General features: G+C 47.7%; 1 protein-coding gene across 4 annotated transcripts in view; it reads left to right on the top strand.

The window, feature by feature from the left end:
• The window catches only part of RAVER2 (ribonucleoprotein, PTB binding 2), a 418,859-nt gene extending 407,566 nt beyond the window's left edge, over positions 1-11,293 (top strand). For all 4 annotated transcript variants that reach the window (XM_085602376.1, XM_085602379.1, XM_085602377.1 and 1 more), the window contains exon 15: positions 10,993-11,293. In XM_085602376.1, the coding sequence (XP_085458502.1) occupies positions 10,993-11,133 (141 nt within the window). In that variant the 3' untranslated portion in view covers positions 11,134-11,293. The remainder of the gene's footprint in view (positions 1-10,992) is intronic.
• The last annotated feature ends 14,353 nt before the right edge of the window (positions 11,294-25,646 follow it).

Here is a 25,646-nt window from a genome sequence, read left to right as displayed (position 1 = left end):
GACCTCACTATGACGTGCTAGAAAAGCTTATGCAATTTTTACCTGATGAACACAAATCTGAGGCTAATCTTAGTCAAGAAGGTAAGCTCATTACTATTACTTCAATTAGATGCACCTTAGACACAGCACCCAGAGCAGTAAACACCAGTGTAATTCTTCGCAGACATGTTTGGAGGAGAGCTTCAGGTTTCAAGCCTGAGGTGCAAGCGTCTATTCTTAACCAACCGTTCAATAAGGAACACCTCTGTGCTCCAGCAGTTGACACCTCGCTGGAAAAGATGAAAAAAGATACTGAAGTCGCAACGTCTATAGGAGCCTTGCAAGCATCTTCAGGTCGGAGTTCCTTTCGTCCCTCCTATTATGGAGCAGGCTCCAATAGTATTTCAACCGAAAAACTCTCTTCCTCTTACAAGGGCAACAGTCAATCACCCTCATCAAGGGCCTATTTCAGAGGTGTATTTAGAGGAAACAATGAAACGGTAAGAGGTAGAGGCAACTCAACACGCACTTTCCCCGCAAATACCAAACAGTGACTTCTTGACGACAACCCCAAATCATTCCACTCCTGTCGGGGGACGTCTAACTCAATATCTCCCAGTCTGGAATACCATCATCTCAGACAAATGGGTATTACAAATTATCCAATCTGCTTACTGCCTAGAGCTTACCAACAACCCTCCAAACATTCCACCAAGAACACACAAAATGTCTCCAGAACACCTTCACCTATTGAAGAAAGAGTTTCAATCTCTTCTAGAGCAAGCATTGGCATAGCCAATAGGTCTCGCCTTTGGGACCTTATAAGTGTTTAGCCATGCAACAGTTGCGTAACTAAATACTTATAAGGTCCCAAAATCGAGACCTATTGGCTATGCCAAGCGGCCTTGCGGCCTCGAAAGTGAAAGTGATTGCGATTGCGATCAACATCAAAGCGGCCTTGCGGCCGCGAAAGTGAAGGTAATTGCGGTAAAACGCAGCGCGCGCGCTCCCGCGTACATGCACTGTAGCTCTACGCTGGCCTGGTAGCACTTTTTGGAGCCCTCTCAATAAGTCTCGCCAGACCAGCGCATGCGCTGGGTCAGGCGAGACCTAAAAAGGAGCAATAGAGTCAGTCCCATTAAAATATCGGCACAGGCGTCTATTCCCTTTATTTTTTAATTCCCAAAAAGGACGGATCACTCAGACCCATTTTGGACCTCAGAGACTTAAATCTGTACATTCATTCCGACCACTTCCATATGGTCACTCTACAACAAGTGCTTCCATTACTGCAACAAGACGACTTTATGTGCACTCTGGACTTAAAGGACGCATACTTTCATATCCCAATCCGTACTGCTCATTGCACATATCTAAGGTTTGCAGTAACAGGCCATCACTACCAGTTCAAAGTGCTTCCTTTCGGAGTCACCACTGCTCCCAGAGTCTTCACCAAATGTCTGTCAGTAGTCGCAGCTCATCTCAGGAGACAAGACATACATGTCTTCCCGTATATTGACGACTGGCTCATCAAAGTCAGCTCTCAACAAATGTGTCTCCAGCACATACAGATTACTGTACACCTGTTACATAGTCTGGGCTCAACAGTCAATCTGACGAAATCGAATCTGCAGCCCTCCATCTCTCAAACATACTCTCATCGTGGTTATCCCGATGTAAAACAGGTCACAGGGGCATCTCAACATGTAAACGACGTTTGAGGAGTTGCAATTAGTGTGCCTCCGCTGTTCCCAAGGGTGGGTGAGGCCGACGTCCATTGTTTCGGTGTTATCAGTAAGGTGCACACATCGCATGTCTCACAGCGGGTACATCCCGTCACCGGGGGAAGGTCCATGTTAGCCCACTTGCGCCCGCTGCTCCTGCTCTCGTGGACGGCACTCTCGGTCTAGTGTGGACCGGCATATCTTTAATGTTCTGTCCCCTTTTAAAAGAGAACAGGGGTTTCTCCAGCTGTAGGCCATTGGAGTTGAGAATTCTCCAGTTTTGCAGGATGATCTTCTGGATCTTGCTGTAGGCTGTCAAATGTGGTTACACATATTCTGTTTGTGGGTGGTTTTTCCACATGTTCCAGAAGTGTTTCTCAGTGTCAGTTGCTCGCTCTCTTACAGGCCCTACTAATGGACCGTCGTGGGTACTTCCGTCGCAGTAGACTGTGCTGGCTTCTGATCTAAAGTCCTCTGTGTTGGAACAGTTACGGCGGAGGCGCAAAAATTGGCCCACAGGCAGGTTCTCTCTGAGTGACTTTGGATGAAAACTCTCAAATGACAGGAGACTATTCCGGTCTGTAGGTTTATGAAACATTCTTGTTTTTAGGCCTCCCTCTTTTGGAAAGATGGTGAGGTCCAGGAAAGGGAGGTTCTCCTTAGTAATGGTAGATGTAAATCGGAGCAAGGGGTTGCGGCTGTTCAGCCACTCCAGAAATTTGTCAATGGGTTGTCTGTTTTTTTTTTTTTTTTTTTTTTTGAAAATTCTTTTTATTGGCATTTTTAAGATGTAAACGTACATACAACATGTGCCGTATAAGTAAATGTGGTTCATAAGTAGCGGAGTAGACCTTCAGCACAATAGGGAGTACATCAATGTCTTGTGCAGTGAGGATGTGGTCTGTGTTATAGCAGAGCATTGCCAGTAAAAGAAACTGGGGGGAAACTGAACTGGGGTGCGCCATGGGGTTTATAGTGTTTGGGGGGGCATACGCGATGGATCCATTAGTGCCTACTCGATAGTGCAGCTGCTGCTCGCCTAGGGGGAGGCGGGTGTGTGGATTAGTGTGGGGGGCCGTTGGATGTGAGAAAAGGACGAAGACGGACCCGGCTGGTCCGGTAGTGGTACAGGGGGTCGTGGTGGAGAATCCGTTGTCTCGGGAGCCTGCAGAGCAGATGGCTGTACCGCGTTGGGGGTCTGGATGGCAGTGACTGTGTCTTCCGGGGTCTGGGATTGTCTGAATTGGTACAATAGAAGCGCCCACTCTAGAGAAATTGGGACTTCGCGGATACCTTTGGCTTCTTCCGCACGGATTGCCTCCTCCTCTGCAGCCGCCCATTTAAGAACCGCCCCCACCCATGCCGCCAATGGGGGGCCTGATGTGGCGCGCCAGTGCATGGCTATACAGCGTTTGGCCAACAAGTGGGCCAGGGATACGAAGCGCATTGATATTTTATGTCGTTTTCTCCGTCCCAGTATGCCCAATGCGCAGCCCTCCCAGGTGGTCAGGTGGGTCAACCCGGTAAGCTCCCTGAGTGTCGAGTGGATAGATGACCAATAGGTCTGAATGCCCGGACACGTCCAGAACATGTGGTGAAAGTCTGCGTCCCCCGCTGGACAACGAGGGCAGAGGAAGGTCGTGTCGGGGTAAAAGCGTTGAAGTCGTGCTGGCGTTAGGTAGGCCCTGTGTAGGAAGTGAAACTGTATGTTCTTGAACCGGGCGTTCCTGGACACTTTTTTTGGGAATTCTATCGCTCTCTCCCATTCACTATCATGGAAAGGTCGCCCTGCTTCCTCCTCCCAGAGGGTCCGCAGAGGTCCCAATAGCGGGGGTGTCAGTTCCCTGATTGACTTATATAACCATGTGGTGTGGTGGCGCCCCGGTCCCATTCGTAATATTGTGTGGAGAACCGGGTGTGTGGGGGGTTCCCCCAAAGTGAGGTCGGAGTATGGCCGGTAGTGGCTGAGAAGTTGGCGATGGCGCAAGAATTGGCCTGGAGGTAGGTCATACACGACCATGAGTTGCCGGTACAACCGAAGCTGCCCTTCGTCGAACAGTGCTTCTGCCTCGGTGACAGCCCTCGCCGTCCATTCCCGTAGCATGGCGGAGGTAAAGAACCCTCCATGTCTGGGCCAACCGACCAGCGGCAGCAAAGGTGTGTATGGAGGGCGATCGGGCGCCATGCGGTGTATACGCTGTACGCACTTCCGGGCTATGTGAACCTGTAGGGGGTATGTCCGCGTGGGGCGAGACCCCGGCAGGAGTAGGCGGTGTAACTCCGGTATGGGTATGCGACCCGTGGCGGTACATGTTTCAAGTGTGCATCTGTCTGCCGTCCAACAGGAGAGCCACTGGAGCTGCGATGCCAGAAGTAGGCGTCGAATGATGGTGCACCCAGCCCCCCCTGCGTTGTGGGTAATTTCAGTTTGGCTAGCGCGATCCTGTGCCGTCCCTTACCCCATATAAGAGATCTGAGGAGCATGTCTAAGTCCGTGAAGAAGGAGCGGGGTGGGATTACTGGGAGGTTGGTGAAATGGTATAAAAGCCGCGGGACCAGGATCATCTTTGCTAGGGCAACCCGGCCTATCGGGGCCAATGGGAGGCTCCGCCAGAACCCGATGGAGGATCGTATCCCTGCGAGTGCCCTGCGGTGGTTACCCTCGTAGATGTCAGCTGGGGAATGGTATAACCTAATCCCGAGGTATCGGGGACCTTCCGCCGCCCAGTGTAGTTTTCGGCCACCGAGCCGTACGTCCTGAGGAGAGACGCCTGAATGTAGGGGGTACACCATCGATTTGTCCCAATTCACTTTCAAGCCCGAGGCCTCCGTGAACTCCGCTAGGGCGGCCTCCAATATAGTGAGATCCGCGGTCACGTCTCGTACGTATATGAGGAGGTCGTCGGCGTATAGGGACACGCAGTGTGTGACGTCTGCTAGTGGAATGCCCCAGTCGTGCCCGTCCCTACGGAGTCGGATAGCCAAGGGTTCCACCGCGAGCGCGAATAATAAGGGCGAGAGGGGGCATCCTTGTCGTGTGCCCCTATGTATTGCAAATTCCGGGGAGATGTAGCGACCGAGACGAACCCGAGACGTAAGGTTAGTATATAACAGGCGCGTGTAGGCGATAAGCGTGGGACCCAGTTCCGTCCGACCAAGGATGGCAAAAAGGAACTGCCATGTGAGGGTATCAAACGCCTTCTCAAGGTCCAAAATTAGACACGCCGCCCGAGGGAATCGACCCCCTAACTGATCCTGGATGTGAAAGAGGCGCCGGATATTGTGAGAAGTATTCCTCCCCGGGACAAAACCACATTGGTCCGGATGTATCAATGAGCGTATAATTTGTGAGTATCTATCCGCTAAGATTTTCCCCAGGATTTTACAGTCGGCTGTTAGTAGTGTAATGGGGCGATAAGAGGCGAGGAATTGGGGATCCCGGTCGTGCTTCGGAAACGTCACTATCACCGATGCTCTCATGGGGCCGGGTAGTTCACCAATCCTGAGTGCCGAGTCCAGCACCGCGAGGAAGCGGGGAGTCAACACAGAGGCGAAGGTGGAGTAGTATTCGAGCGGAAACCCATCCGGGCCTGGGGCCTTGCCACGGGCCAGGGCCCGTACAGCGCTAGTGATCTCCGTGGCTTGTATCTTCGCGTCTAGACCCGTCTTGTCCTCAGTGGAAATCTGGGGGAGGGGCAAAGGGTCCAGGATGTGGTCGATGGCCCCTGGGTCGAGAGATGAGGGGGCAGTGTAGACCGCTGAGTAGTGTTGGTAAAATCCCTGAAGGATCTCGTCTTGGGATTGCACCAGGGAGCCCTGGGGATTTATAACTGCAGTAATGGGCCGGACCTCAGTGTCTTGTTTGGCAAGCCATGCCAGGAGTGTACCCGTTTTATCACGGTCCTGGTGCATGCGGGTAGCGTAAGCCCGGAAGTTGTGACGTCTTAGATCGATGCACGCTGCTTGGTATGCCGATTTGGCTTGGGCGACTTGAGTCGCAGCCGCTACCGATTGGTCTGCGGCTTTGGTAGCCGTGGCCAGTTGCTGTTCTGCCACCTTTAGGGCTTGTTCTAACGTGTGTCTCATTCCGACCCGCTGTTTAATACATTCCCCACGGGCTACCACCTTAAAACCGTCCCACTCGACCAGGGCCGACGATGCAGTCCCCGTGTTATGGGTAAAGTAGTCTGAAATGCTTTGTTGATGTTCGTGTTTGAAGACCTGGTCTGTGAGGCATTCCTGTGGGAGTCGCCATGTGGGGATAGGGAGGTGCGGGGGTCTCCATTGGAGGCCTAGAAGGTGTGCATCATGATCGGAAACAGTCCTGCCAAGATAGTCTGAGTGGCCTACGTGCGGGAGAAGCGTTGCGGAGCATAGAAAGCGATCGAGCCGAACTCGTAGGTTGTGTGGGATGGAATGGAAAGAGTAAATGCGGGCCTGAGGGTGGTGAAGTCTCCATGCGTCCGTGAGCGACCAGTGCGCTACCCATGTTTTAAAGCGTTCAATTTGTCTGTGGGTGGGGGAGTGCGGGAGTGGGGGGTGTGAGCGGTCCAGTCTCGGGTCCAGGACACAGTTATAGTCCCCGCCTAAGATCCAGGGAACATGGGTGAATTGGGCAAGGGAGTCCGTAAGTCGGTCCCAGAATTTATCCTGATCTACGTTCGGGGCATATATACTTCCCAGAAGGACCCCCCTGCCATCCAAGAGTCCCTCCAACAAGGCAAACCTGCCTTCTGTCCACCACCCGTCTGAGTTCCCGGAATGGGATCCCTGGGCGAATCCATATCAGTGCCCTCTGGCGAACGAGGAGTAGGTCGTGGCACAGATAAGTCCGCGCCATTTTACTCGCAGTTTGCCCACTTCAGTCGAGTTAAGGTGGGTTTCCCGTAGACAGAGAATGGATGCCTTCTGTCGCTTCGCGTAAGCGTATATCGCGTAGCGCTTGCGTGGGGTGTGTAAACCGCGGGTGTTGAGCGTGAGTATGTTTATGTCTGGTGTTCGTCAGCTGCGCCATGGGTATTTGTGTCTGTGTGCGAGCCAGGTGAGGTGCCCGCCAGGTGAATCATTTCGCAGTCTCCCAGGGAAGCGCCGCGCCTGTGGGGAGTAGGCAGGTGGGAAGCCCGTCCGAACGGAGAGTCTGTCATATGGAGCCCCATGGCAGGGTGGAACAAGTGTGAACTGGGGAATTGATAACATGTGGGGGTGCGGGAAACTGTCCCAATACAGAGGACTCATCGTTTAGGAAACGGTGCGTCCAAACTTCCTCCCGTAACACGAGGGGGGATAACTGCTCTATATGAAGGGGGTTGACGGTATGCATGCGCGAAGCCACACGTTGAGTGGGCATGTAGAAGGAGCAATGCGCGTCGCGTGCAGGGTGTCAGTCTCTGTGTTTGAGATCATGAGCATCAGGCCGACATACATGCAAGGATACAGTGCGGCAGTCCATATGCCTGAGTTGCCTCAGGGTAAGGCAGGAGAGGTCAGTCCGTCCAGCAGCCCATCTGCAGTTTGCGGGGTGGCATGGGGGAGCACCGCCAGGTCCATCCCTGATGCGGTGCCATCACTGTCATTTTCGCCTTCTGACGAGAACAGGTGCGGGGGTCGATCAATGAGCTCCAAGGGCGGTGTAGTGCGCAGATCAATTGCTGCTTGCAGAGCTCCGCGTCTTTCGCGCATAATCTGCTCGAGGTCGGGTGAGTCGTGAGAGCTGCTTGTAGCCCTGGATTCGATGTGGTGAAGCTTCTTGGGGCGTTTCCGGGTGCGGAAGGTCTTGACAGGTGAGCCCCTTTGGGGATGAGCGTTGGGTGCCCGTGAACAGTGTTGATCTGCCCAGTCCTGTGCCGCTTCTACGGATGTGAAAAAGAGGGAGGACCCGTTATTGATGATCTTGAGACGGGCGGGGAACAGTAAGGCGTATTGAATCTTATTGTCTCGCAGTCTCCGCTTTACGTCCAGGAAGGAGGATCTCTGCTGTTGCACTGCACGGGCATAGTCCGGAAAGATCATTATTTGGTGGTTTTCTACCCGTAGTGGCGCCGCCAATCTCGCCGCCCGGAGCACCGCATCTCGATCTCGGAAGTGGAGGAATTTTGCCAGAAGTGGGCGGGGCGCCGGGCGGGGGCCTCTGGGCCGGCACTCGGTGAGCCCGCTCGATGGAAAAGAACGCTGTCCGGTCCGAGGACGGGGTAAAGGATTTCAGCCATGTGTCCATGTATTCTATGGGAGTGCCTCCCTCGATGCCCTCTGGAAGCCCCAGTACTCTGATATTACAGCGTCTCGAGCGACCTTCCAAGTCGGTGGCGCGCTCCTCCACCGCGGTCAGACGGGTGAGGACCCCCTGGAGTGTCGCCTGATGTTCTTTAGTGTTGGCTGTTTTTCCGCCATCGTCCGTTCCTCCGTGTGCACCCGGTCAGCCAGTTTCCGGTGGTCATCGCGGAGAAGATTGACATCCTTCGCTAGGGTACCAAGCCGTTCCTCCATGGACAGACGGGACAGTTCAATGGCGGCCAGGACCTTGTCCAGCTTGTCTGAGATTGAGAGGTCAGTGGAGGACGCCGTGCTGGGAGACCAGGTCGAGGTTTTTGGCATGTTCTCCGGGGCTGTCTCCGGGACCGCCTGGTGAGGCGCGGGTCTTGATTTCCCCATCCTGTCTCCTCCTGGGGCGGTAAAGGCCGGTGTCGCTGGTCAGGCCGCGGGGGCTTGCCGCGGCGTCAGGGGTCGGTGGAAGGAGGAGGGGTACGGTGATGAAGGACCACAAAAGAGCGGAGTCGGAGGTCGGCGGCTCGAGCTGATATCCTGGGGCTCCCTCCGCTGATAGGGTGCCGGGGCCCCGATGGCAGATCGCTGTAACACCCTGCCCAGCGCCCCCAATCGCCTACCACCCGTGCGAGTAGCTGCCCTGTGTCCAATGGTGGGGGTGGGAGATCACATTCGGCGGCCGGGGCTCCCCGCCGGGCCCGTCGCCGCTCTGTGCCGGTGTGGCTCGTCGCGTCGATCCCCCCGACCTCTCTGGCCCTCCGGGGCCTCATGGTGTGTTCAGGTGGTCCGCTTTGAGGGGATGGCGGACGGGTCGTCCGGGAGCGCTCTGTGTGGTGATGATCTGCTACTCCAGAGCGCTCCGCTCCGACATCCGCAGGGTTACCATGGGCTGCTCCCGGCCGGATCTCCGCATGAGGGGAGCGCCGTGCGCCGCCGTCCACAGTGTTCCACCCCGTTCCGTCGTCCTACTCTATCCGGGCAGCCCCGGCGCCATCTTGGATCGCGGGTTGCGGCACCAGCGGCTCTGTCCGGGATAAGCCCCGGCACTACTGTTCCTGGCGCGTTCGGGCGTCCATCGGAACTGCTCTGCCTCGTAGGTGCCTTCCGGTGGTCCGTGGGTCGGCAGGCACCCGTTGCAACGCTCCGAGACGCTATGGATTGGCGCCCGGTCACGGAGCCTCAGCACTGCATGACCGCCATCGTGGCTGGCTTGGCCACGCCCCCGTCAATGGGTTGTCTGTTTCTCTCCCGATCAGGACATCATCAATATAACCCCGCCATAACTTGATGTTGTTATTCCAGATGCTCCAGGGGGCGTAGATGTATTGATCCTCGAAAGCTGCCATATAAAGTCCTGCAAGCTTTATATGTTCATCTTAACCTCCCACCAGACTATATGAACATCATTAAAGAAGCAAGGAGACCTACCACTATGGCTTGCTATGCAGCCAAATGGAAAAGATTTGTTATATACTACAATAACAACCACATTGACCCACTTGATGTTTCAGTACAAAACATCATATGTTACTTACTGCATTTACAACGCTCAAATTTAGAGTATACATCTATAGGGCTACATCTAGCTGCCATGGCTGCATATCTGCAGAACAGACAGCAGCTCTCACTTTTCAGAGTCCCAGTTAAGGCATTTATGGAAGGACTAAAAAGAGTGAGTCCACCAGCACCAGCGTGGAACTTAAATATTGTCCTTACCTGACTAGTGGGTCCACTGTTTGAACCTTTACACAAATGTGAGCTGCACTTTCTCACTTGGAAAGTTGCTTTTCTCGTAGCCAATACATCGCTAAGGAGAGTTGGTGAGCTACAGGCATTCACAATCAAAGAACAGTTTTTTCGCTTACACAATGACAAATGGTTCTTCGTACCAACCCAAAATTTCTGCCAAAGGTAGTCTCTGCCTTTCACTTGAACCAATCTGTTGAGTTACTTGTATTCTCCCTGCAACCATATTCAGTGGCAGAAAGGGCTCTTCACACTTTAGACGTAAAAGGAGCATTACTTTATTATATTAAAAGAACAAAACCATTTCGTAAAACCAAGCAACTCTTTGTTGTTTTACACCACCGAATAAAGGCAATCCAATTTATAAGTCTGGCATTGCAAGATGGATCGTAAAATGCATCCAAACTTATGCTAAAGCAAAAAGGACTTCACCTACACCCCCTAGAGCTCCTTCCACACGCAAATTAGGGGCTACTATGGCCTTTTTAGGCAACATTCCAATTGCAGATACCTGCAAAGCTGCAACATGGTCTACTCCACACACATTTACTAAACACTATTGTATAGATGTGCTAGCCATACAACAGGCTAGTGTAGGCCAAGCAGTACTCAAAACATTATTTCAGACAACTGCAACAGCTACAGGTTAACCAACGCTTTAGTAGCAAACTGCTGTATAGTCTATACACAGCATGTGATCTACAGCTCATATGCCTCGAACGGAAAATGTTACTTACCAGTAGACATCTGTTCTTGGCATGTAGAGCTGTAGAGTCACATGTGCCCACCCGCCTCCCCGGGTACCCTAAACCTGTTGCGGTTACAATCATTTAATTCAATACTTATCAAATACACACGCATGGTCATCTCTTTGTACACTACTAACTCCATTCTCACGCAATGACGGCAAACAATCTAACAATTGAGTCGATGCCCATGCCCACTATCACTGAAAGGAAGAGTCACCGGCCTCATGACTGGAAAGACTTCTTCGAAGAAAAACAAACTGCAAATATCTGGACCCAAAACTAGATGGCGACCTATGCACAGCATGTTAATCTACAGATCTACATGCCAAGAACAGATGTCTACTGGTAAGTAACATTTTCCTTAAAGATGGTTCTCTTACTTTTCCTGTTGGAATTAAGTAATAACGGCTATGCTATGTCTCGCTATTAAGACAATGAAACTTTGTTTGTTTTCTTTTCTTTTCTATAAAGTAATTTTTCTTAGCCATAATTGTTGATTTATTTTTTTGTGTTCTATTTTCTTTCCAAATTAGACAACTGTAAGAAATGAAAAGAGAAGCTCTTCATATCTCCTACCTACTCCTGAATCTTTTCCAGTTGGATTTGCTGACCAACAGTCTCCGGATGGGGGAGAGAACTATGCAGACCACTTTAAACGGAAACGGGTTTTTTAATATCTTAACAACATGTCTGTACATGTTGGTACCACTGCTGTCTACTTCTGCCTTAATTCACCACACACTGGTCTCCTTTAAAAATGGGGCTATGCCGAAATATGAATGCTGTATCTTTTACCAGGCAGCCTTGCCAAATAAAATATATTTAGCAATAAAAGAGAGCTGTTTGAATATTTTCTATTGGTTTGAACACACTATTGAAATTCTTTTGATGACAACTTTGTTGTCCGTTTTTATTACCATGGTCTTAAAATTCTGCCAATATGATGTTTGTTCAGATTTTTTTGCTGTGATTGTCAGCCCTTTTTAATTCAAGGACTATAAATATTGCCTTGTTTTGTAAATGAACGATACAAAATTGCATTTTTTTCTTTAATTGTCCAAACCAGAGTTCTTTTTAATGATTGTCAGGGTGTTTGCACGACCTTCCTCCCATCATTACTGTTCAATGATCCTAAACTAAAATCCTGAATGCGACTGCTTTGTTCTTATTGACCTAGACTTGATTCCAAGTTTTCAAATGCATTCCTGTTTTTCTTCCTATTTGTTGAATTATGAAAGTAAAATAAGTCTTTGTTTTTATCCAACAGTGAATGAGTGAGGTTTCTTATATAAAGCTGAAGTATCCAATGAACTGTCTAAACATAATCATTATTTTATGTTGCTTGAAGATGCAACAATTGCAAAACTAGTACATAATTTCAAAATATTAAATCTATTCCCTTTAAATAATATAATACACAAATCACTGTTGACTACACCTCTAAGGCAGTTTTCCTTTTACTGGAGGAATTCTACAAAGTTATTTCACTATATCCTCAAATTGTACAATTCATCTCAACTCTGTTGTTGAATGGTTTGCACATATAGTTTGCTATCTCTTCTGTTTACATCTTGGTAAGTTCTGCAGAACTTCTCAGTCGGTGCTGGTGTATAAGCCTAAGATTTTGGTATGACCACAATTGCTCCTAATGAGTACATTTTAATCACCCCATACTAAGAAGAGACCGGTGACACCCCAAAAACACACAATATTCAAGGATGACCCCCCCCTCACAGGTATTAACTGTTTCTTCAATAATGATTTGTAACTTTTGCAAAAAAGCAGCATATTAAAATCCTTGACTTCATGGTTCCTACGAATTCTGTGACATGCATCAAAGCAGGGAACCCTCATTATTTTCCAGATTACATTACATTACTTATTACGTTCCTGCCTCCAACACCTATATGCCATCTATAACATGGTGTACATTTTGAAAAAATAGCTACAAATGCATCTGATGTACATTCTCGTGGAATCTATTCCTGCTCCTTTGGTTGTGCCTTAAACATGTGTTGTTAACATTATTGATTCATCAGTGTTTTTCTCGACATGCATGTGGGTGTCACTGAAGGCCCTCTCAGGTCAGATTCAGGGTAAGGTCATCTGCATATGTTAAAAGTATTTACTTTGCTTTCTAAGGATCGCAGTTAAAGGGCTCATTTGTGGAAGGTTGTCTGGTCTCCTCGGTTAGTAGCAGTAGGCGGCCATGGACAGCCCCCAATAACCATCAAACAATGGGTGTGCAGGGAGCACCAATTTTTGGCACTAATTGCAGAGGCTGTACTGCCACGACTAGCAAGTCTAAGATTCATGGAATGTTCCTCTAGCAAGTTAATTCAAGGTTTGTTCCTCCACCAGGTACAGAACTGGCACCGGAGGTGGATTCATATATAATCTAAGACAAACAATGGTACCACTGCAATGTTTTATGTGAACAAGCAAGGCAGTGCTATGAGAGGAGATCATTTGTCTTTCAGCATGCTGAACTTATAATAGAATTGAGTAATCAGCAGCTTATCTGGTGAGGAGTCAAAATGTGGAGGCTAATCACTGAAGAAGGCTGTCAGTAGATCACGAATGATGGTCCCAGTAAAGCGAGGTGAATGGGATTTGACTCCTGTAGGGCACATCCATGTTGAATTTTTTGTGATGTCTATGACTAAAAGGGCCCCTTTTTCTGCTTTTTCTCGCTCTCTTCTCCGTAGTCTCTGGTAGATGCTTTGAGCCTGGATTAATCATTCAACTTCTATTACATGTTTTGTAGCGTGATTCCTTTTCTGGATTCACATTCTGTGTATTATTCTGCCATCTAGTGGTTGGGTCCGTATTTGTCTGTGTTTCTCTCGACCACAATTTGGTTCAAGGTCTATCCCTTGTGTGATTTCAGATGGCACTCTGGAAGTTCCTTTGCTTGGTAGCCATCTTCAGATTCCTTTTTCTGCTGTTTGGTCTGAAAGCAAGGAGAGAGACACCAAGGTTTTGGCAAAATCCCCGAAAAAAGCTGGGAATTTAAGAGAAAAACCAACGTTAATCGATTGAGAAGACACCAGAGAAGGAGTGAGACCTCCGGACTCCTTTCCCCATCAGGGGATTCCTACAGAGCTACAACGATGCAGATGGACCGAAATTAGGCACGGTAGGGGCCATGGAAAATACCTAATTTTGCATTAATTGCCACCACAAATTTTCACAACATAATCCACACGACGCCTGTAACCTCTGCCTGGCGAGAGATCACAAGGATAAGGCCTGCACGGTATTTGTGTCGAAGACTCTCAAAGCCTGTCGAAAGCAGAGGGAGGACCATCACGCAGCCATGCTTGCTGGTCAGTAACAACAGGTGTTGCTGAGGGACTTGGGCCTCTCAAGCGATGAAGACGAACAGAGAGTGACCGCGCACGGAAGGTTGCACGGCGAGATACTTGAAGTGGCTGCCGAGAGGGGGCGTGCTGCTAAAAGGACTTAGATAAGAGGAAATGGACAAGGTAACAAACCTCTCACCCGTCGGATACCTAGGCCTAAAAAAAAAGGTGCAAAAGGCAGCCCAAGCGTAGAGGAAAATGAGGTTCAGCCGCAGCCGACGAGGGAAGAATGTCGAAATCGACGAAGACAGCTGCTGGACGAGTGGCCGTGAAGGACAAAACCATACCTTTGTAGGACGAATACACCACACCCAAAAAGAGGATCTCCCCATCTTCAGAGTAACCCCAAGTGTGGTGAAAAAATAGAAACCCTCCACAAGGGACCCCAAATACATTCAAGGAAACACAGTGGCAGACTCCATCATTGTTACCACAGTAAGAAGGAGGAGCAATGCACATTCCTCCACTGGCCCACCTCCAGAGAGGGAAAGGAAGAGAATGGACATGGTAGGGAGAAAGATGGATAAAGAGGCAACAACTCCATGGCGCATTGTGAACTCTAATGCCCTCCTCATTAGGTATGGCCACCAACAATAGGACAACATTGAGGAACTAATGAATTAGCTTCCAGAGGAAGATAAAAAGAACAAAATCCATCATACAGGAGGAAAGAAACCTAGGTAACACACCTGTCTGTAATCGGCTCTAGACACAGCTGATACGTCCAGCAGACAAATGCTGGCTCAGAAGTTCAGGCTTCAAACAGGAAGTACAAACTTCCATAATCAAACCCTCCACGGGAGACGCCATGTTTGGAAGTGAGGTGGATGAATCCATATAACAAATAAAGGACAATGAGATGGGCAGGGCTATGGGAGCCCTGCAACAGAGATGCACCTTCTAAAGAGGAATAGCGCATTACCCACTTCAGTGGGAAAACATCACTACATACAGTTGGATTTTAAATGTGGTATGCCACAGCGATTATACAGAACTAACCAAGAACCCCCCACCAAGGACGAAGAGGTTCCAAAGAACAGAACTCTTTCAACTAAGAAGGGAAATAATGGAACTCCTAGAAAAACAAGCAATAGAGAAGGTACCAACAAGGGAAACTGCTCAACAAATTTCCTGGTACCAAAGCAAGATCTCACGCTAAGACCTATCTTAGATCTCAGATGTATAAAAAAGTTCATTTGCACACAGCAATTCAAGATGTCAGCACTACAAGAAGTAATCCCACAACTACAAAAAGGGGACTTTATTGCAAAAATAGACTTAAAAGACGCCAATCTGCACATCCCCATGAACCGAGCACACAAACATTACCTCAGACCCCTACTCACATTTCTCCAGAGACGTCTGGAGTGGGAAGGGAACTATCCGCCACAGCTGAGTAGGCATACCCTATGTATTGGCTAACGGTTTATCAAGCTTGAAGGACAAACAGTTCCTATTGTGCATAAAACCTTATCTCAGTTTCCTTCTTCAAAAACAATGGCTGACGAAGACTCAGCTGTGCGAGCACAACAGGCTATAGTTAGGGAGGAAGAAGAGGATGGTGAAATTAACATTTCAGAAAATGTTAGCACTGCCCTTACTTTAAAACTAGCAGACTTCGGAGTCTCAGCTAGGGGTGGGAAAGTAATTTTTGTGATTGAGGCACACAAATCATATAGAACATATGTATACTATTTAAGGGTTACATTCCCACCAGCAGATGCACAATCAAAATAATTTCATTCTTACACTGAAGATGATCCACCAAATGAATACTGTCCGTATGAGGACATTGAAGTTCCGCTCACCTACCAGGAGCACATAAACTGGTTTAAAGGTGCCCTCCCCCACACAAAAGACAAAGTAAGACTAGGTCCGCTTGGCCTGTCCTAGCAGCTTACACACCACATCCAGACATTGACTCAATGCCAGTGGCAGACTTGCGTCCACTTCATAAAGAAATAATAAAACTATAGAAACCTGACACCGTTTGTGATGAGAACACTCACACTTCAGCCAACATGAGCTACACCAAGAGGACAAATTCAGGGATCTACAACTAAAATAACACCACAAAACGCTACAAGCAATTATGGGTAAAATGCCCTCTAAACGTGAGCAAATGCCATTCTGGATAGCTCAAAAAATAACACAGCTAGAGTCAGTATTTCTCACACAAGCCCTCAAGAAACACACAGAATGTTAACAATCTGCTTGCCAATGGAGATAGCTCCCCAGATAAAGGATTGTACCACTTGGGGTACAGTTTCCGCTGCCATATATACCAGAACTTATGGTCTCCCGTCATTAACAGTAATACCAGACATATTAAGACACATACCAACTGAGCATGGAGCAGAACCTGCTCTGAATTTAGGGTTGAAATTATTAGGTAATTTTGCCCAGGTATCAGCTATAATATTAGCAAATATTAAAGGGGAGGCAGCAGCAGTGGCTATACACCAATGCCAGAGGGATTTCACTCCTTTACCACAGGAACTAAACTTCAACTCATGGGTAGTCCTGAAAAGGATAACTCCAAGCAAGCACCTGATTCTTCCAAGAAGAAATGGGATAACAAAAGCATAGATCACAATCCAGGGGTGGGTCTCCTCAACAGGAGCCCTCCGAAAGGAGGTACAACCTTGTTAACAGTGATAACATTAAAAAACATGACCAGTATCGGATACTGAAAAACGTTCCTCTCGTTCCTTTCAGGGTTCACCAAGAAACTCTGAGAGAAGGATGGTCAGAACACAGACAAGAAGAGCGTACAAAGTCCAGAGACACGCCACGCCCTTGAGATTATTTCTTCCAAAAAAGAAGAAAAGCCTAAATCAAAACCTCAGTTTAAAAAGAAGAAAGTAGCAGGTCTTAAAGTTAGACATTCCCAGAATTCTGAGGACTCAACTTCTGAACGGGGAATGGGCTCTGACGATGCTAGACAGTGCAACAAAAGTAACAATAGCTCTCCAGAACCTGATGGAATTTCTGGTGACAGCGGAGTTGAATGAACATATCACGGTGGAAACACCTGATACAGGGGTAAGTGTCCCACATAGGTTACATGAGATAACATTCCAAATGGAGGGGGACAAACCCAAAAAAATTATAGGTCTCTTTTGGGAGAACCTTTTAGCTGAAAAAGATTGGCCGCCTGAGATTGTTATGGATTGCCCAAAGGGAGAAACGGTAAACTTGCAGTCCTTTTCCGAACTCGTTCCAATTTACTTAAAACATATGTACGAGCAGGAGTGGGCGGTAAGCCTTGCTCCAGCACTATATCGCAACCATGTTGGGTGGGGTGCCGAGTCACCACACCATGTAATCCCAGTAAAAACTACTCCAACTCCACAGAGACTGTACCCCAAAAAACAAGAAGCGAAAAAACAGGTCAGGGAGATATTGGATCAACTTGAATACCAGGGTGTAATTGAAAGTTGCACCTCTCCAATAAACAATCCTTTGTTTCCTGTAATGAAACACGATGATTCATACCGTCTAGTTTTAGACTACAGACATCTGGACACATGCACAAAGACATTTGCAGTACAGAATGCACATAGTGCCACATTAATGAATAACATTGTGCGGAAAAAATACAAAACACAAGATATCTCAAATCGATTTTTTTGCCAAAATATACCACCTGAAAGAAGGTATTTGACAGCATTCTCAGTGCTACGTTCCCAGCGGCAATTTTGTCGACTGATTGCTTCAAAACACTTGCAGGCGCGTAAATGTCTGCAACCTGGTGATCGGTGGTATAGCGGGTCAATCTGGGTACACTTACCCACTTTCAATGAAGGAGAAACAGTGCCCATAGCATACAAATCACACTTGTACACAAACGCTGAAATGCGCTTTGCTTCTACAGAAAAATCAGGTACGTGTAGTAAGACAGAGAGACGGCTCAATGTCACAGTAAGCGTACACAAGCTGAGCAAGCGTTCCTAATGCTAAAGCCTTACATCCAAGATGGATACAATGGGCTAATTTTCTCACTACAACGGGTGTAGAATACAGATATGACCCTAATCTAAAGACACAAGCATTCCTGCAATATGAACAAGAATATCCTCTACCAAATAAAATAATGCCTCTAGATCAGTATAAATATATTATTTACACATACGCACCTGCTCAGCTGGCCAAAGGAAGTAAATAGCAATACAGCACCACATGTGCAATTGTGAAGGGTCATATGTAGGATTGTAAGTTCCATGCCAGCGATACGAAGACACAGTCTCTAGGCGACTGCACGGCTCAGCTGGCAGAACTAAAAGCCCTATTACTGGCACTAACAAATACGAATCAAGAATTCCCCACATTGTGTCCAGTTATACAATGAATATCTTCACTACTAGGGTCAAAAAGGGTTCAAAGACTCAAAAGGTGTCGCAATTAAGCATAAATGCTTTGGGAACATGTAGCGGAGTTGAAAAACAAACTACCAAGAGCTCACGTGATACACACACTGAGTCATCAACGTGAAGGGGTTCATGTTAAAGGGAATTAATTGGCTGATGAAGCTGCAAAGGGGGCAGTACGAACTGCTGCCGTAGCTGCAATCACTCTTTCAAAAATGAGAATTGACGGACAGATAATGGTAGCTGTCATTGCTTCACTCAAAAACAGCACAGCCTTACCGAAATGTTTTGCACTCAAGTACTCCTACAAGTTAGATGCAAACAACATTCCGTATGCTCAGATTCCAGGAGTGGAGGATAGTGTAATACCAAACATGGATCGCAGATTGGGTTTAATATTAGCTGCACACGAGGGTCTAGGTTCTGCGCACGCAGGAGTTAATGCTGTTTCTTTACTGAAACAACGGTATTGGTGGCCTGGTTTAACAAAACAGACAAAGAATTTGGTCTTAAAATGCAACATCTGCCAGCAGATGAAGGTTTCCACCGTGGCACGTCCAGCACAGACACTACTACTACTATCAGACAGGCCACTCGCGTGTGTCTATTTGGACCACTGTGGCCCCTACAATCAGATGGGGCTTACAAGTACATCTTGGTGGTAGTGGATTCATGCTCTAGACTCCTATGGGTATGGCCTCCGTGCTCGGCTGACACTCAAACTGTTATAAAAGATTTGCAAGTCTTTACAGAAACATACGCAGTTGGCGCATTACATTCTGATAGTGGCCCCGCGTTTAGCTCTAGGGCTTACAAGGAAACCATGGAGGGTTTGGTTGTAGCATTGCGGTACTCCTCTCCGTGCCATCCCAAGGGAAATTCGGTCGTGGAGAGGAAAAACCGAGACTTAAAGCAATCTTTAACAGCAAGAGTATTCGGCTCGGTGCTAGTTGGGACAATCACTTATACGGGGTCCAACGAGCCCTCAATAACATGCCAAGAAGTACTCTAGGGGGTGACACTCCTTACGAGGTCCTATTTTGGACGAGAATGTGGGTGCCTGATCTTGATTATGAAAGCACAGTGACGGATGAAAAACCATTTGACATCAATAAACGTTTGGCTGTTTTACAGGATCTGAATGAATCCCAGGCACTACTAAGCAACGTGCAAGTAAAACGTACCACTGTACCGCCACTGGGGAAATCAAATCAGTCATGGCAAGACCTGTATGGATCCCAAAAGTCGGGGATCTGGTCAGAGAAAAGATCGAGGACAAGAAAGAATTTGGGCCATCATACAGAGAGACTGTACCTGTCCTGGCTGCCGCCTCTTTCCGGTAAAAAAGAAAAGAGATTCGTCTCCATTGATCTGATCAAACCACACTGTGGCCAATACTGATTAGTAGGCCTCGTGGTTGCTGGGTAGCCGACGCTCCTCTCGCTACCATACAGGAAGTTCAGAGAGACAGACTCAGAACATTTGAAGAGTCACCAGTACTAAATGATGGAATTTCCAATGATGGAATGGAACTCGTTCCTCTGGAAACAGGACTAATTGAAATTTGCCTTTCATTTTGGTCTTTAAGTTCTAACACCGATGTCTACATCAATATGCTTCTACAAGAGATACCTGCCAGTTCAACACAACCTGCCGAGTTACCCAAAATAGATCGAACTGCATCTAGCTACTTCATCGATTTTAATACCTTGTCTCTTGATGCCAGTGACCTCGAGACAATGCCAGCTCCAGTTTCCCGTAAGCAACCAATTTGTGCCTTTTACACTTTTCTGAAAAAGACTTACTTAGTTTCACCTTGGCTCCAGCTCTGGATCATAACCGGAATATTGTTTTTTCTGTTCTGGATTGGCCTAGTGACTGTGTTTTGCTTACTCATGAATGGAAAATATCTCCCAGAACGCTCTGCAGTATCAAATGTGAACTTGGTTCTGAAACCTCATACATCATCATCTCATCGTGACAGAGACTTGTTTTTCATGAACATTACAGCTGTTCCAATTCTTGATGGTATAGTTTGGGACAAAGTTGATTATGATGTATTTGGCCCACTGAACTTTTTGAAAATACCACATTTGTTCTCTAAATGATATCATTACCTCCAGTACATTTTCTGATGATTGGGACTTTGAAACTGTAAATAATGTTGTCTGATTTAGAAAAATCCGCTGCATTTTCAAGCAATGAATTGTTAGAGGACACATCTTATTTCGACAATATGGTCTGTTACCATCATTATGGTCATCACTTTTCACACAAATCCAGTTTCCCCCGAAATATCTTCACATACCACCAATGGGAACATTGCCCGACACCACCAAAAGGTAGTTCGAAAACGTTTGCACAGACATTTTCTTATTTTTCAGGGTTTAACACTTCTGACCCAGCCGCATATTACTATAAGTTTGCACCTACGCCTGCACAGAAAAATATGCTCACTAACACCAAACAGATTTATTCTGCATCTTTTATTTCCCAACTGTCTGAACAGGGTTTCGACTTATGGAAGAACACTATAGACACAAAATCAGTCTGGTGTTTTAAGGAATGGCACATTCAGGGAACAAACACTTTTTAGAGTGTGCCTCATTCCGCAACAGATTATATTTCTGAATGAAACTGTGAAACAGACTTCCTGTCTTGGACTAGCCAAGAACAAGGATTTGAACACACCTCATATTCCCACACCTTCACACATCAATTTTACATCACGTGGAGGGGATACAATAGATGACATCATGACGTACAATACTTCAGACCTCAATTGGAAGGGATGGATAGTTTGGCCCACAGACACAAACAGATGTCAATCAAGATTCAAGGGTACAACCGCATGGTTTAGTATCCATAGGCTGGACCAACGCTATGTACAAAGAGAGCATCCGGGGTGGTGACATCATACAGTGTAGAGAAGTTGTGCCTCGATTGGCTAAAAACCTCAATACTGTCCAAGGTGAAACAGCACTTATCCTTACTCAGATGAGGTGGATCAAAGGGATTTTTTAGGTCTCGCCTGACCCAGCGCATGCGCTGATCTGGCGAGACTTATTGAGAGGGCTCCAAAAAGTGCTACCAGGCCGGCCTAGAGCTACAGTGCATGTGCGCGGGTGCGCGCGCCACTTTTACAGCAATTACTTTCATTTTCGCGGCCGCTTTGATGTTTGATCGCGATAACTTTCACAGCTGCTAGGCATAGCCAATAGGTCTCGTTTTTGGGACCTTATAAGTGTTTAGTTATGCAACTGTTGCATGGCTAAACACTTATAAGGTCCCAAAGGCAAGACCTATTGGCTATGCCAATGCTTGTTTTTGTTAGGTCCCCTAAAGTCATGTCAGAAACGCATCTGTTACGCTGTCCATAATGAAAAGTGGAAAATACCTCAACAAGAAGCTGTGGAGAGACCTTGTGAAATAGACAAAATTAGCCTAGAAAAGGCGTTGGCTGTAGTTGTCAATGGTATGACTACATTAACATCCAGGATTTATTCAGTGGGCATCATTGTATTTTCTGCTGTAGATATACTAGAACAGGACTTATCCACACTACAACACAGACAATCACAACTGTGTTGTATTATGTTATTAAGCTGGACGCTGCAATCATTGCGTGCTGGTTATGTTTCTTGGCGATTTATCAACAGTACATCCCTATTTTCTGCATACAATCCAACTGAGAAGCAGATAACCATGGAAAAAAGGGGAGCAAAATGTACAAAGCGGCGTATTGCAAAATTTGACACATTACCTTTTACTGTGGCAGTCACTATCCACTGAATGGTTAATCCATGGCCATATAACACTACGGTCACAACTTTCTAGTTTCAGTATTACCTAGAACAACAACAGGCGGGCAGATATGAAGCGATGGGTAGGGATTTCATCAAGGAATCTTGGAATTACCTTACAGTTTTCGATGTAGGAATGGGGACATGGAAGTGTTTCTTAGCGGTACCGACTGCAAGAACGCTTTAAGTGGATCTCTCATGTGCCAGGATTTCATGCTACACGGGCTTGTAATGGTTCAATTGCTAGCTTATTCTGTGAAAGGTTCCCCAGCCGCCGTGATTAATCCAGCGTTCAGGTTGCTTTCAAATAGGAGTTACTTGATGCTGAATGATCAAGGTTGTTGTGGCATGCTCCAGGCCATTGCATATCTTGGCTCTGAAAGCTCCAGGGTTATCTGCTGTATGCAAGTATTGTTTCCACCGAGCCATACAGTCAGGCAGGCGCCGTTATGGCCTTCGTTCAATGTTTCCTATTTGTGGTTCTCTGAGCCGAATGAAAGCCATGCTTTTACAGCAAACTGTGCCATTAACCTCCTCCCGAGAAACTTATGATCTCCAGGTTGCAAGGTCCTGGGCTGAGATACAGGCACTAGTATGAACAAACTGCCCTTTCCATTTCACGGGAATGGTACATGTCTGATACGACGGGTATAGTACACCTATTTAAGACCATAGGTTCTGGACTGTTAAGCACCTTCCAACTCCATTGGTTGCACCAGCAGACGTTGATACTTTACTGGACTTGATAACGGTCCATGTTCTGCTGTGTCCTCTGCGTATACCCATGTTGATGTCTGCATTCTTAGAGCCACCACATGATGCTTCAGCTCCTGTAGGGACGGATACCGGCTCCTCAGCAAATACTCAGGCCTTGGATAGCAAAGAGGCTGCCCCAGCATCGGCTGTGGATAAGGCAGAAGAACATCTGTGTATAGGAACTACACGACAATATGGTATTGATGGGCAAAGTTTCATAATTTTTCGGATGGACCCTAAAATTTAAAGCAACGGATCCAGGCTTTTTATTGATGCCAGAGCTGGAAAAAGAGAACACCACTATATTATCAAACAAAAGAGAAAGATCCTTTTCAAGGACATGGCCTCCATGTTGACAATCCTATTGTGGAAAGGGGTATGCTTCCATGACATTAATGTTTTTACTTTGTGCTGTGTTACAACAGCATTTTTACATCAATGCAACTGTTAAATCGGATGTCATTAAATAGTATTAGTTTACCTAGTTAGGCATTGCTTTGCATAGTAAAATGAATGAATAAATCACATTACCTCTTCGTTCCCTTCCTTGTGCCTCTCGTTACATATGTGGTGCTATCCCTCCACTGGCAACTTGAAAGCCCAACTTCCACTAGAATTAAACTACAACATGCTCCTCCCGGGCAACAGGAGGATACAGTCCTCCTCAGTTACTCCCCTCATTCTCTTCAGGTCAGCTGAGTGCAAGGCACAGGCTAGTGCGTTTTTATGCATTTATTCCTCCAACCTCTGCAAGGCTTTGGTTGCAGTTGATGCAGGTGTTAGGTCTGTAGTAGTGCCTGGAAGTGGCCTGGACCAAAAGTAAGTCCTTTTATATTTAGAAAGTTGTTTAGCGTTTCTTCAGTAGCACATAGTGGTGCCTCTACCACTTGGGGTAGCGCACCAGCTAGAGTGGCAGGCGAACCTTGGTTCTAGGCATCTGTTTCCAGGGTGACAGAATGTGCGAGGCGAGGGAATGTGTTTGTTCTCGGTCACAACGAGTTGCTTCTGTATCTAGGTGTTGCATCTGTTACATTAAATCAGATCTTATCGCATGAAGAGTGCACACTTTTCACACCTTTTGCTGTTATGGATACAGGCTAAAGTATTTAAAAGAGAAGCAGTAGCTCTTTGCTGGAGTGCATACCTAACATGGCTGGAGATCAGGGTTCAGATCCTTGCCGCGTCCGATACAAAAACAAGCATTTGCAGTGTAATAGGTCTCACAGTTACGTGAGTTTAAGCTATTGGCATTGTAAATGACAATGCCTTTTATTTATGTTTTAAGAACCAAAACATATATAAAAGACATTGACATTTGCAATGCCAATAGCTCCAACTTGTGTAAATTCGAGACCTATTGCATTGCAATGCTTGTTTTCGAGTTGAGTGAGCAGCGCATCTGGTTGCACGCGGCTGCCATAATTTATCATGTACATTTTTTTTTAAAACGAGTTGGGTGAACAACGCGCAACGAGACACATGCGCCCGCCCCTATATAGCATATACATTTTTAAAAACATTGCCAAAGCCAATAGGTGGCACCACGGACAATAGGAGGGGGGGGGAGAAGGCACGGACATCGGGAGGGAGGAAAACCTTGCCAAAGCCAATAGGTGGCACCACGGACAACAGGAGGGGGGGGAGAAGGCACGGACATCGTGAGGGAGGGAGGATGGGCAGGGGGTGGTAAAGCATGCACAGACAACGGGAGGGAGGACGGGGGTAAAGAAGGCACGGACAACGGGAGGGATGGTGGGGGAGTACAGAATGTGCAGACAACAGGAGGGAGGGCGGTAGGTTAACAAGGCACGGACAATGGGAGGGAGGGCAGTGGGTTAAAGAAGGCACTGACAATGGGAGGAAGGGCGGGGGGGGGGTAAAAAAGGCACTGACACCCAGAAGGAGAGCGGTGGTAAAGAAGGCACAACAACCGGAGGGTGGGGGGGGGGGGAGGGGGGGAGGTAAGGAAGACACGGACAACGGGAGAGATGGCGGGGTTGTAAAGAAGGCACCACGGACTGAATGAAAGCAAAACATGTCGTGCTTACAGAAAGAGAAATTCGATAAAGAAAATAGGGCCTTATTTACAAGCCACCTGTGCGTCATTTTTTCCCCATGTTAAAAGTGACGCACTGGTGGCGCAAGAGGCTTGTAAATCAGCCCCATAGTGCTTAAAGACTAAATAACAGGTACCGTGTTACAACTGAAGTAAAAGGGCCAGTCGCCATGGGAGGTTACAAATGAACAAAAGACGGTACTAAGAAGGGATTAACAAGCCTTTTTATGAATCAGAAGCCAACATTTAGGAAGAATGACACAAGCCAATGACAAATATTGGTGGAGTGTGGGCGGGGCTGCTATTCCCTACTCCACTATAACAAGTTTCGCCGAGCTGCACATGCGTTCTGACTCTAGGCTAGGGGTGGGCAGAAAATTCCGCTCCGCCAGCGTAGCAGATAAAACCAGCCATCCCTGCTCACCGGCCCGGTCCCTGCTTCTGAAAGCAGCCAGGCCAGGGAGAGCCTCCCCGGGCCCCGGTGGACCCCTGTCTCCAGCGCCCGGACCCTCGGCTGGCTTGCAGGACGGGGGGCTCCCGCACCCCGGGGCCTGCCGGACGGAGCACGAGCCCCGGGCCCGGTCCCAGCTTCAGAACCCTAGCCAGGCCGGGGAGAGCATCCCTGGCCCCCGGTGGACACCCTTTCCCCAGCGCACAGACCCTCGGCTGGCTTACAGGATGGGGGCTCCAGCACCCTGGGACACTGAGACGGAGCACAAGCCCTGGGTCCGGGCCCAGCCTCCGAACCCTAGCCAGGTTGGGGAGAGCCTCCACGGGCCCCAGTGGACACCCTTCCCCAGCGCCCGGACCCTCGGCTGGCTTACAGGACAGGGGCTC

This window comes from Triturus cristatus, chromosome 4_2, assembly GCF_964204655.1.
Source record: "Triturus cristatus chromosome 4_2, aTriCri1.1, whole genome shotgun sequence".
Taxonomy (NCBI): domain Eukaryota; kingdom Metazoa; phylum Chordata; class Amphibia; order Caudata; family Salamandridae; genus Triturus; species Triturus cristatus.
The sequence above is the reverse complement of the archived record's forward strand: the minus strand, read 5'-3'. Positions and strand labels throughout refer to the sequence as shown.